The 13,583-nt window shown below is 38.8% G+C and overlaps 1 protein-coding gene across 1 annotated transcript in view; it reads left to right on the top strand.

Moving 5' to 3' along the window:
- Positions 1–13,583, top strand: part of FAM20C (FAM20C golgi associated secretory pathway kinase) — a 303,400-nt gene that overhangs the window by 252,720 nt on the left and 37,097 nt on the right. Inside the window, exon 6 of the mRNA XM_082260651.1 lies at positions 10,569–10,749. Coding sequence (XP_082116777.1) covers positions 10,569–10,749 — 181 coding nt within the window. The remainder of the gene's footprint in view (positions 1–10,568; positions 10,750–13,583) is intronic.

Genomic DNA, 13,583 nt, shown 5'->3' with positions numbered 1-13,583 from the left:
GCTAACCCTTGTCAGGTTTTCATTTCTGTCTATGGCATAGATTTTTCATCACTTCCTGTCTGTTGAAAGCATTATCAGATGGACAGGAAGTAATAGGAAATCTCTCTAGCATTAATAACCCATCAGGAGTTCTAATCCTTCCCCACTGTATCCAAATTTAATTTTTTTTTTTATTATCATTTTTATTCATGTATTTTCAATCAATATTTTGTCTTTTTTAGTATTTTTTTTTTTAATATCCAAATCTAGAATAACGTTTTTGTCTTAGGCTTTGAAGAACTTTCTACCAACATCTTAATAAGAAACATCTATTATAAAAAGAAACTAGGTCTATGATTAATAAACAAAATCTATTCTCTACACATATTACTGAAATGGTTTTAAAAATTTGCTATATCTGTCTTCCCTCCGGCTAAAAGGAATTTAAAAAGACATGCCTACACTTAAATTCTTGTAAAGTTTCTGCCATGAACATTGAGCCTTGATCTTGTTCTGTCATCAGAATTTTTCTTTCATCTTTTATGAGAACCCTGCTGCTGTACTGACATTGTGAAGACTACTGATTATTTGTTTATTCACAAAACAGATAGAAAACATCAGGTCAAACAGGACATCAATGGCCTTATTTAATAAGCAGAGCGTGGTGATGATGTGCCAAGAGCACTAACACAAAGTAAGCAGTTTTAGGATCATTGAAGATGGGTCCTAATTAGAGAAATCCTTGATTTGTCATTAGAGGTTACTGTACTTGGCACGTTGGTCTTTGACTTATGAAATAAGACTTTGTGTTCAAAGCAGTGTTCCTTAGGTGTGATTTATTTATTGAATGTGGGATCTAATCACTGAGTATTGTAAATGACACATAGTAAAAACAAGAGTCTACAATACGAGCATGCTGTTTTAAAGTGGAACTTTAGTGCCTATAATAAAACATTGCATGCAGGCAGGATTTTTAATGTAGAAGAGACATACAGTAAAACCTTGGTTTGAGAGTAACTTGGTTTGAGAGCGCTTTGCAAGACAAGCACATTTTTAAAATAAATTTTGACTTGATATACAAGCGATGTCTTGATATACAAGTAGCGTCATTTTATAAAAAAGAAGAGAGGAGCCTCTAAAGTTTAGCAATATGGCTACATTTAATGAAGGTTCAATATTTAGCAACTCACATGGTTGATGATTAAAACAGGCACATCTAAGTATGCAGGCATCTGGGGTAAAGCTGTCCACATAGACCATCCTCTGCACAGCCATCTTCATCATCCCTTCCCCGCTGCACTCCACGAGTGATTCAAAGTCTCACTTTCAGATCACTCTACTGCAGGCTATTCTTCCCGGTCACAATTGCAGACTGACAGTGGTGAGAGTCGTGGTGAGAGTCGGTGGTTCAGAAGATGGTCTATGTGGACAGCTTTACCCTGGATGCCTGCATACTTAGGTGTGCCTATTTTAATCATCAACCATGTGAGTTGCTAAATGTTAAACCTTCATTAAATGTAACCATATTGCTACACTTAGAGGCGCCTTTCATCTCTCTTATATTCTGTAGCTCTGCTAGATTTTGCTTCTAATTCCTTGGGAAGGCTACATATTGTGGATGGACATTTTATGGTTACACAACCTATCACATTGCTATAATCTTTGTATATAGACTATAAACTGAAGGACTTGTGGAACGAATCATCTGAGTTTTCATTATTTCTTATGGGGAATTTCGCTTTGATATAAGAGTGCTTTGGATTACAAGCATATTTCCAGAACGAATTATGCTCGCAATCCAAGGTTTTACTGTACTAGGTATCTAATGCATTGACGTTTCTTACCTGCCTGCCGCAGCTCAAAGCGAAATTTCAGCAATGCCGAGAAGACTAAACTCCTATGCAGAAGTCGGAGTGAAGTCACCTCAGGCAAGCCAAATAAAACGCCTGGAGATTGGTAGCTGGTAGCCGCCCAGCCAAAGATGACAGCTGTCAGCGGGACGCTCCAGGACACTGCAGCACTGGAGTGAAGGTGAGTATAGTTCTTGTTTAAGGATGGAGCCCTGGGACCTTCAAACAGTAGAACCCACTAATATAGGGTCCCATTTTAAAGTGAATTTCAAACAATTACTAAATACAGTTATAGTATAACTAAACTATATGTTTAACTAACTTTTTTAAATTATGATTGGGTGGTGTGGGGTTAGAACCATTGTCATGTTTCATTGCTGTCTGTTTAGCTGTTATGGAGATTCACTTTCTCTAATTGTCCTGATCACTATGAGACTATGTGAAAGTGAGGGTAAATCTAAAATGTTGAGTTGCCACCAGAACAGGAATAGAAGGGGAATCTTCCAGAGGGGACACTTTTTTTATGACAACTGACTAAAATGTGAACTCCCCCCAATGGTAATATATCCTCTCTTTTCTTGTTTAACCACTTCTGGACAGGAAGATTTTCCCCCTTAATGACCAGGCCATATTTTGCGATTCGGCACTGCGTTACTTTAACGGACAACCGTGCGGACGTGCGACGCTGTACCCACATAAAATCGATGTCCTGTTTTTCTCACAAATAGAGCTTTCTTTTGGTGGTATTTGATCACCTCTGCGATTTTTATTTTTTTGCACTATAAACAAAAAAAGAGCGACAATTCTGAAAAACAAAAACAATATTTTCACTTTCTGCTATATAACATTCTCAAAAAAAAAATAAAAAAATCCAATTTTTTTAACATTTTACTCCAATTTGTTTTCTGCTACATATTTTTGGTAAAAAAAATCGCAATAAGCATATTTTGATTGGTTTGCGCAAAAGTTATTGCGTCTACTAACTACGGGAAAGATTTATGTCATTTTTATTGTTTTCTTTTTTTACTAGTAATGTTGACAATCTGCGATTTTTAGTGGGACTGCGACATTGCGGCGGACAGATCGGACCCTTAACTGACATTTTTGACACTTTTGGGGGGACCAGTGACATTACTACAGTAATCAGTGCTAAAAATATACACTGTTACTGTAATAATGACACTGGCAGGGAAGGGGTTAACATTGTGGGTGATCAAGGGGTTAAATGTGAGCTTAGGGGAGGGATTCTAACTGTGGTGGGGGGGGCACGGCTTGTGAAATGATCATAGAGACCTGTGATCCTATATAGGATCGGCTTCCCCTAGTTGCAGGCGCGCGACCGATGTAGGTCTACCTAGGGGGGCCGCACTGCTGCAGTAAAAAGGCAGCGTGCGGTCGGGAAGGGGTTAATCTACAGGACAGAAAGTGAAGAGAAATCTCTCTACTGAGACACAGATGGCAAAAAAACTCCCCTATTCTAAAATGAAGAAAGCGTTTTGGATTTTGATATACAGTATTATAACTCTTTTACTTACACTAACCATTGCAATGCAGGGCGCTTTCACCCCCTTCCTGCCCAGGCCAATTTTCAGCTTTCAGTGCGGTCACACTTTGAATAACAATTGCGCAGTCATGAAACATTGTACCCAAATTAAATTTTTATCATTTTTTGGAGACAGAAAAATTCAGTAGTATTTATACACCACTGGGGTTTTTTTATTTTTTGCTAAACAAACAAAAGTTTTTCTTTTCTGTTTCTGTTATATCATTTTGTAAATAAGTACTTTTCCTCCTTTATTGATGTGTGCTGATGAGGCTGTACTGATTGGCACTGATATGCTGCACTGATGGGCACTGGTAGGCTGCATTGATGGGCACTGATGAGACAGCACTAATAAGGTGGCACTGATGGGCACTGATCAGCAGAGTTGTATAAAGTCCTCGAAACCCATACTTGAGTAAAAGTACAAGTGCTCAATCAAAAAGTGACTTGAGTAGAAGTGGAAGTGCTCGATCAAAAAGTGACTTGAGTAGAAGTACTAAAGTATTCAACATTTTTTGTACTTAAGTATTGCAAGTAGTTTTTTAAAAAAATTTGCTACTCAAGTACTGAAAGTAAAAGTACCAGTAGTTTTGAAAAAAAAATTGCTACTCAAGTACTGAAAGTAAAAGTACAAGTACTGTGTTATGCAGTTATTCAAGAAAGAAGTCAAAAGTTTGAACATCATATTGTTTTTTATTATTTCAAATGCAGCTTTTATTTATACATACAGTAGCATTTATTTTCGTATGCGCTGATAAGGCTCCATGTACACGGGACGCTGGAAATGGCCGTTTAGGAGCAGTTGGGCGTTTTTTTTAGAAGCCCCTGAACCCATCTACATTTTATCTTATCTGTCCATGTACACCAGGTCGTTTACAGTCATTTGCAGGCAGTTGCGTTCAGGGACTGTTTTTAGAACGCAATTATTTGCGTTCGAACGTGTGTTTCCCAGCGTTTCAAACGCACAAACGCGTCCGAACGCGTCTGAACGCGATGACCCGCGTTTAGCGTTCGCGTTTTTCCATTTTAAAGGGGAATAATTTTTTTGACCTCTAGGAACGCTTCTAAACGCAAACGCCCGCAAACGCTGCTAAACGCGGGTACAAACGCGACCGAACGGACGTTTCAAACGTCCTAAAAATTCCAGCATTCAAAGGGACTTTTAACAACGTCCCGTGTACATGGAGCCTAATACACATGTTTTGAGCTTCATGAAACCTGCCATCTACTGTTCTGGCAGTGGTAATTATGCAGCACAAAAAAAAACTATGCAGCACAAAAAAATATATCGGAGTAGAAGTATTGAAATCATTGAAAAAATGTTGTGAAGTAAAAGTGGAAGTAGGAGAAAAAAATTCTACTCTAGGAAAGTACAGATACCGCCTTTCAGTACTTAAGTACAGTAGTGAAGTAGTTCTACTTAGTTACTATACATCTCTGCTGATCAGTGGCAGCACTGATGGGCACTGATAGGTGGCACTGATAAGCTGCACTTATGGGCAATAATTATTATTATTATTTTTTTTGCTGCTTTAAATAGGTGAATGCAGTAAAACCTGACAGGGGTTCTAAAGGTTACTTTAATTTTTTTTTTTTTTTAAAGTCCTGGGTATAGATACACTGTAAGGTGGACATTCAGAGTTTTGCAAACGTTCGTTCCCAGCTGGCTTTCTTTAAACATAATTTTTATATAATTATTTTTAAAATCTTTTATGAGCCATCAATTTAAATATTCTAGCTGAAACAATAGCCTCAATAATACGCCTTTTGGTACAGCAATTACACGGGGAGCTGTTATTCACATATTCAGAACATAACCTGCCAAAACTTCTCAGTAATTTGCAATTTTGTTTCCTCTGCTGGCTGGTAATACTTATATTTGGGTGATAAAGTTCTCTCCCTGCAAAAGCTGTCAATATTTTGATTCAATATTCAGTAATGTACTGCATAGCGACGCCTAAGCCACTCCGTGAAATTCAATCTGGGACTTAGTTTACTGTATTATTCCAATGCATCAGCATTTTGATTACATTAAAGGTATATTATTTTCAGGGGTCCCCATTTGTCTGTTTTCTAGACTCCAGTAATACGTTTAGTGGCAGTACAAAGGAATGGTAAGGATTTTATCAGTAATCTCCAGTGTTTAAGGATGAAATTATTAGTATTTTTTTTTTTTTTAAGCTCTAATTTAACTCGTGGCATTTATTAGGAGCCAATTAAATATGTAGTTATGTCTGTAAATGATAGGAAGGATTCTAAATAACGATCAAATTAGATTTATCAGTTATATTCTGCAGCTAGAGGCGAAATATGCCGAGGATTCAATAAGGGTATTTGATATGCATTTTTCAAGGAGATACAGTAATAAGATACATGGGACCCAACACTTAATGAGATCTTGTATTGTGTTTTTTTTTTTTTTTTCATTCTGGCAAAGCAACGGAATACACTCTTATATGGAGATATATTAAAGGGTTGCTACGATCATCAGTCACTGTAGTAATTAGCCTTTTCAGCTTGAGCTAAATGCATCCTATGTGCATGGTAAAGCCCCAAAGCTTTATATCTTTAAATGACTTACTTTTAGTTTTAGTTTTTTTTTTTGTTCAGGAGTACAGATGCTTTCTTTTATTGATAATTTGAAGGAAACTCTACTTTCATTAAAAATTGATATAGCATACATAATTGCTGCACAAGCCACTTTGTTGGGCAATCCATTACGCTTTTGCAGAGGCTGCCAGTGCTTAGAGGATTAAAACTCTGCCGGAGTGTGGACAGGCTAGGGCAATGTAAAACAGCCAAAGACTGCTGCTGTATTATGTTTATATACACCGATCAATCATAACTTTATAACCACCCACCTAATATTGAGTAGGTCCCCCTCTTACAACCAAAACAGCCTTGACCCATCAAGGCATGGATGCCACTAGACCTCTGAAGGTATGCTGTGGTATCTGGCCCCAAGTCGTCAGTTGAGGATCCTTTGAAGCGGTAGTAAACTGCATTTTTTATTTTTTTTGTACCCTGAAAAGTAATGTCATAATGTGCTAGTATGCATCACATACTAGCACATTATCTTAAACCTACCTGAAAACAAAGCCTTCCAGCGCCACGCTGTCACCGCTGCAGGCGCTCCCATCTTTACCCAGTCTTCTTTCTGGGTTCACGGATGATGTCACTACCGCGCATGCACGAGGGAGCCGCCATTTAGGGCACAGAAGAAACGGTTATCGGCTGCATGTACAGTAAATATCTCCTAAGCAGTGCACATTTAGCAGATATATACAAAACCTATATTCAAAATAGTGATAAAACAGTAAATGTAACACCACACCCAGCGCCACTAATGACTAAATTAAAAATAAAACAGCTGCCACTATCACACAATATCAAAGTTTAGGTAGCTGCAAAAAAGTTGAGGTAGGTGCAAAATAATCAATAATAAATATTACCATTAACTAGTTCCCAACCGGCCGCCGCCTATTTACTGTGGCAATGTGGCTCTGCTGCACAAATCGACGTAGGTATATGTCGGTCGCGAGCAGGCAGCTAGGGGCAAGCGCGCCGCCGCCGGCGCGCTCCCGCCCTCACTCAGCAGCGGGGAAGCCGATGCATGAGTCAGGCAGCTCCGATTACTGCCTGACACCCGCGATCGTTCCCCGCTAAGAGGGAAGAACGGTCAGCTTTTGTAAACACAGCTGACCGTTCTTCTCCCTGGAATGATCATAGAGCCCCTGTGATTTGTCTATATAGGATCACAGGTCTCTATGATCATTTCAGAAGCCACGCCCCCCTACAGTTAGAATCACTCCCCTAGGCTCATATTTAACCCCTTGATCACCCACGGTGCTAACTCCTTTCCTGCCAGTGTCATTATTACAGTAACAGTGCATATTTTTAGCACTGATTACTGTAGTAATGTCACTGGTCCCCCCAAAAGTGTCAAAATGTCAGTTAGGGGTTCGATCTGTTTGCCGCAGTGTCGCAGTCCCGCTAAAAATCGCAGATCGCCGCCATTACTAGTAAAAAAAAAAACAATAAAAATTACATAAATCTTTCCCGTAGTTAGTAGACGTGCTATGCTTATTGCGATTTTCTTTTACCAAAAATATGTAGCAGAAATCAAATTGGCCTAAAATGTTAAAAAATTTAGATTTTTTTTTTGAGAGAATGTTATATAGCAGAATGTGAAAAATATTGTTTTTTTTTTTTTTCAGAATTGTCGCTCTTTTTTTGCTTATAACGCAAAAAATAAAAAATCGCACAGGTGATCAAATACCACTAAAAGAAAGCTCTATTTGTGGGAAAAAAAGGACATCAATTTTATTTAAGCACAGTATCACACGACCACGCAATTGTCCGCTAAAGTAACGCAGCGCACATATAGCGCACATATAGCACATATAGCGGTAGTGTTTACTTATCTCTTTCCAAAACCCTAAGTCCCATGTCTTTCTGCTGCTCCGTTCCTCTGTTATCAGCATGATAACTTCTGACAAGCTCTCCGACACACAAAAGAAAAGCAGTTAAAAATGTGTGTCGGGTAAGGGACTGAGGCCCTGTTCACACTTGAGCGTTTTTCAGCTTGTGAAACGCTCAGCTCTGAAGCTCCAAAATGATCAACAAGCAAAATCCCATTCATTTCAATGGCCCCTGTTAGCATCTGAGCATTCTGTTTCCTGAAGCTCAAAAAAAGTACATGAGCTTCTTTTTGGCACATAGCAAGCGTTTTTGGCCCCATGGACTTCAATAGAAATGCCTGACTTAAGCAGAAAAACTCTCGTAAAATGCTCAAATAGCAGCTCTCCATCACTAATTTCCTCTCCCTCTCCTCCCCCTAGTGCTTTCTATTGGCTAAACAAAAATGACTGAAACTGTAAAACGTTTTTAATATACTTCTAAAACACTTTAAAAAAGCTTGTTAAAAAAGCCTGAAAAATGCCAGTAAATCGATACGCTCAGGTGTGAATGGAGCCTAAGAGACAGGTAAGCAGAGAGCTTGTCTATTCACAACACAGCTCTGTAAGTTTCTTCATTCCTCTGCCTATGTGGGGGGGGGGGGGGGTGAGCCTTTTCTCCAATGGGCTCACACACAGTGTATGCCGAGGTTCCCCTGCCACTGTTGAAACAGGAAGAAACATTTCTAACACGATCTGCACTTTCTACTAAATATAGAAAGCTGAAGAGAGCAGATAAACATGTAAAACGTATGTAGGGAGATTAGTTTCATCTCTGTATATCATCTGAGGCTGTTCACTTCACTGGATATACAGTATGTGAGGGTTTACATCCACTTTAAGTTTTGTAAGTTGCAAGGTGGGACCAGCACATCCAACACCTCAAACTCGTTGTTGTGTTCCTCAAACCATTCACAAACCATTTTTTCAGTGTGGCAGTGTGCATTATCCTACTGAAAGAGGAGCAGCACACATACTATAAAGGTTTTGTTAAATATGTTTGCAAATATACAGTATGTGAAGCCACATTGCTGCGCCAAGGCACCTCCTAGATGGGTAATCCCTAACTTTGTCCAGTTGAGCTTCCATACTAGGATTTGTATAATGAATAAATCGAGAGCAGGCATGCATTGGAAGTAACCCCTTTTGCCTTAAGGGCTCATTCACTTCTATGCGTTGCTGACCTACATTTGATCTGCTTCAAGCTGCTATTGCATTTTCATAGACTTGCATGGGGAGACAAGCAGTTCTAAAATGAACAAAAGCCTGTCGACACTGGCCCTAAGGATGTCCAGCCATTTCTGGAGTAAGTGCATGTAGACAGGAAGTTGCTGCAAAGAAGGTGCATGCTATCAGCACAGATATGCAGAAAAGATTAAAGCCCATCTCCAGACAAAGAAATGTTTTCCCAAGCAGTGGGGTTGTGCCTGCACTGTACGGGTCAACAACTTGTTTTTGGCTAGTGGATTAGAGAACGGTGGTATACCAATGTAATCCTCTGATCCTCCCTACACAAGACTGGTCCTTGCGACTTCTGCCCCCCCCCCCCCACCACTGTCTAGTGGTATTGTGCAGTGGACTATTCCTGATGTCATCTAACAAAACTGAAGAGAAAAAGGGGATTAAAGAAGGTGTGTGTGTGTGTGGAAACCAACCGGCCCTTAGTTTGCTATACTTACCCACCAGTCTGCTGACAAACCAAATAAGCCTGTCTAACATAATAGGTTAAAAACAGGGGTTTAGTTAACACACATTTGCAAATGCATGTATAAGCTGCAGGCCACTCCACGGCACCCTGTGTATCTTGCAGTCCTAACACTTCCTAACACTACTCAACCTGAGTGTCTCAAACATGGGAGTACATGAATGCTAATGGATGGATGGGAAACAGGTGAGCTTGGAGGTGGCCCAATCCTCCCCCAACCTGCTCCCAGCCATGACTGGTATTGAAAAACTAATGGGCCATACACACTATAAGATGTTCTGAAGATTTTTTCCTTTAGATTTACCAAAACCATATAATATGAGGTCAAACCTAAACACTTTAAATTTGTATGCAATCTGGCAGGCCCTTGAACTACATAGAAAAGGTAAATCTGAAGGAAAAAGTCTTCAGAAAATCTTATAGTGTGTATGGCCCTTAAGGGCAATGTAAAAGCCATAGGGTGCAAACTAAAAAATGACCAGCTGGGAGACACACACCCACATCCCAATAGTATAGATGGTAAAGGTAAATTGGGACTTTATATGAGACACCAGCCTGTAAAGCAAGCGTCTCCATTCCTGATGTCATCTTGCCCATAGACCTGCTCTAGATGTGAGGACATCAGGAACAGTCCACTGCTGGATCGTGGAGGAGCGCCTTTGCCAGTAGAAGGGAGGATTGGGTAAATATATAGCTTTCTCCTCACCCCCTAGACTAAATGAGCAGTTGACCCGTGCAGTGCGGGCCCAGCTCCACTGCACAGCCCCACTGCAATGGGATTTTTTTTAATCTTTTTTGCCCAGGGTTTGGATTTTAAAAGAAGGTGACAATATCATTGCAAATGACTGCACTTTGGTAGTACTTGTTCTTTCTATTTTACAGAACAATATCCATTTCATGGTTTACTTTAAAAACAAGTCATTTTTTTGATGATATGTAATTGTTTTTACTGTTTCTGCTTTTTGACTTGTTGAACATATTTGTTTTGTATATTTATCTTCAATGAAAATAATGTTAGTTTTATTTTCTTACAGCAAACAACATTTGTTTCTATGGAGAATGTTCTTACTACTGCTCAACGGAACACGCTTTGTGCGGGAAGCCAGATCAGATAGAAGGTTCCTTGGCAGCTTTCCTCCCAGACTTATCTCTTGCGAAAAGGAAAACATGGAGGAATCCATGGAGGCGGTCATACCACAAGCGCAAAAAAGCAGAGTATGTAAAGCTTTAATAAAATATTATGTGTTATATAACATTGCAAGCCCATACAATGACAGAAAACAACATGCAAAGTTCAGCTAACACATTAAAACCTGCCATTAATAATCTTCAGTCCTTCTGACTAACTATGATTGAAGTCTAATATGTTTAAGGCGAGCTGAAGTCAATGGATTTATTACAGTAATGCAGTTGCGCCTTCAACAGCACTGTAGCTCCTTGCGTAGCTCTGTTGATTGGAGCAGTGTGCAGGGGAGAGAGGGAATGTTGCTTCTGTGTGAGAGCAAAGGTCCGACATTGCAGTGAGCTTCTAGCACAAGGAATTTTACCTTTGTAAGCTGCACAGAGCAGCCCAGATCCTCCTCCCCGCTGGCACGTCTGGCCCCTGCCCCCTGCTAAGTGCTAGACATGTCCAGTTGGTTTCCTTCCAAATTAAAATTCGGCACATTTTTTGTTATTTGGAAATTCGGATGTATCCGAATTTCCGAATTACAATAGCCACACATTTAAACGACTCCAAAATAACTAAACAAAATGTTGGGCGAAATTTCAATTCAAATAGTTTTCAACTTTAATTCATGTATTTTTCCGAATCCTTTTCAGATCAAATTCAAATTTCTGAAAATAAAAAAATAGAAAAGGAACTAAAGGAGTAGAATAAAAAAAGAAAATAATAGAATAGAAAATAAAAGAATAGAATATAGTAGAGTAGAGTAAAAGAGAACAGAATAGAAAATAAAAGAATAGAAATTAAAGGGATATAATAGAAAATAAAGGGATAGAATAGAAAATAAAAGTAAGAGTAGAGTAAGACAGAATAAAATAGAATCGAAAATAAAGGAATAGCAATGAATAGAATACAATAAAATAGAAAGAATATAACTTTCAAATTTTAAATAGAATAAATTCAAATTATAATACATTTGAATACAATAGAATAGAAAATAAAAGATATAATTAAAAAAAAAACAATATAATAAAATAGAATAAAAATAATATAACCATTTCCCAAAATTCGAATACAATACATTTGAATTTGAATAGAAAAAAATAAGAATAGATTAGAATAGAATAGAAAATAAAAGAATATAATTGACTAGAATAGAAAAGAAAAGAATGGAATTTAAAAAAATAGAATAGAATAGAATGAATATAACTATCTTCCAAATTCGAATTTTAAATAGACTAGAAAAGAATAGAATAAAAAATAATAGAATATAATTAAATAATCAATAGAAAATAATAGAATAGAAAGTATATAACAATATTTTGTTTTCCGAAATTCGAATTTGAATGATTTGCTGATATATCCGACAGTGGTAACAGCATATATAAGTGCATGGTGCGTTCCTCCAAAACCACGTGAATAATGAAAAAATGTGAACTGGACTCCATTATTCCCATCATGGAGTAAAAAAATTCAGTTAGTTAACTGGTATAAAGCAGTCCAGACAAGAGAGAAAGGAGAGCAGCACCATCTAAGTGCAGTATAAAAGATGCATTTAATTACAACAGACAAATGCAAACTCACAGGATGGGCATGATAAACCAGCATGTAAAGGGTTCATGCACTCCAGTGGGAGGACCAGCAGTGGGGATCTGGGAATCTTCGCTGGTTCCGGCTCTTCTCTGATGGACACCGCGTGCCTGAAAGTGCTGGGAACCACTATCACAGCCGGAACCAGCAAAGATTCCCTGGATCCCCACTGCTCATCCTCCCACTAGAGTGGATAAACCCTTTACATGCCAGTTTATCATGCCCATCCTGTGAGTTTGCATTTGTCTGCTGTTATTTAACGCATCTTTTATACTGCACTTAGATGGCACTGCTCTTCTTTCTCTCTTGTACATTTCCACAGAGTTTCTTCTAGCTCTCATCAGAGCCTGCAGCTTTCTACAGCCAGTATTTGTCCATTGTCCAGCAATCAGCTCAGCCCATGCTTGAACTTTATGGACATTTCAACCAGAACTTACCCCTGCATATGCCCTTCTCTTCTCAGCCTATAGAGCGCTTATGTTTTTGGGGTTTGTGCTATAAAACAGTCCAGAGGATCACTTACCAATCTAACCTGATAAGGATATTCGGTACTTCCTTACTGGGGTAGTGGTATCATACATGGGGCACCCATGAAAAGCACCCCACCCCACCGGAGGAACTCATAAATTGTAACCCTAATGAATCTATCTATTGCATTTAGCCGTTTACTTATCAGAAAAGAGCTTGGTTCATTTTTTTCCTGCAGACTTCAGATATGGGGACTTAAAGATGAGGATTACCAAATGAGAATGATATGGGTTTATTTTTGTGATAGTGTTCTTGATAAACATGCAGAGTGCTTTGTTCCAACCTAGAGCACAGCATTATTTTGGCTTAATAAAATGTTCCTTATATTTTGGGGGGCATACTGACAGTGCTAGCATTTGCCAGAAGGCTTGTTCTGTTTCTTTATGCTACTGCGGTGGGCTGCTCATATTCACTCTATTCTAGTTTAATACAAGATATTGATATATCTCATACAGATCTTGTTTCATAAAGTACTCTGTAGGCAGTTTTACTATCAAAAATTATTGTTTCACCACTCTTGTCAAACTCTTGTTTGTTTGCCTGCACTAATATAGGGCTTGTGTGCTTCATATACCAGAGCATCTCATTAAACACAGTTCCATATCCACAAGCTAGTATTCTGTTTAATTGCTTGCAGTCCTTTATCGCATGGCAACACCCATTCTAGACTAGGGGGACCAGACGTTCCTGGTTTCCGGGGACAGTCCCTGGATTTAGGACACTGTCCCTGGTCCAAGTCTGCCCCCGGTTTTGTCCCTGGATTCAG

The sequence above is a fragment of the Pelophylax lessonae genome (genome assembly GCF_965119305.1).
Source record: "Pelophylax lessonae genome assembly, chromosome: 6".
Taxonomy (NCBI): Eukaryota; Metazoa; Chordata; class Amphibia; order Anura; family Ranidae; genus Pelophylax; species Pelophylax lessonae.
The sequence above is the reverse complement of the archived record's forward strand: the minus strand, read 5'-3'. Positions and strand labels throughout refer to the sequence as shown.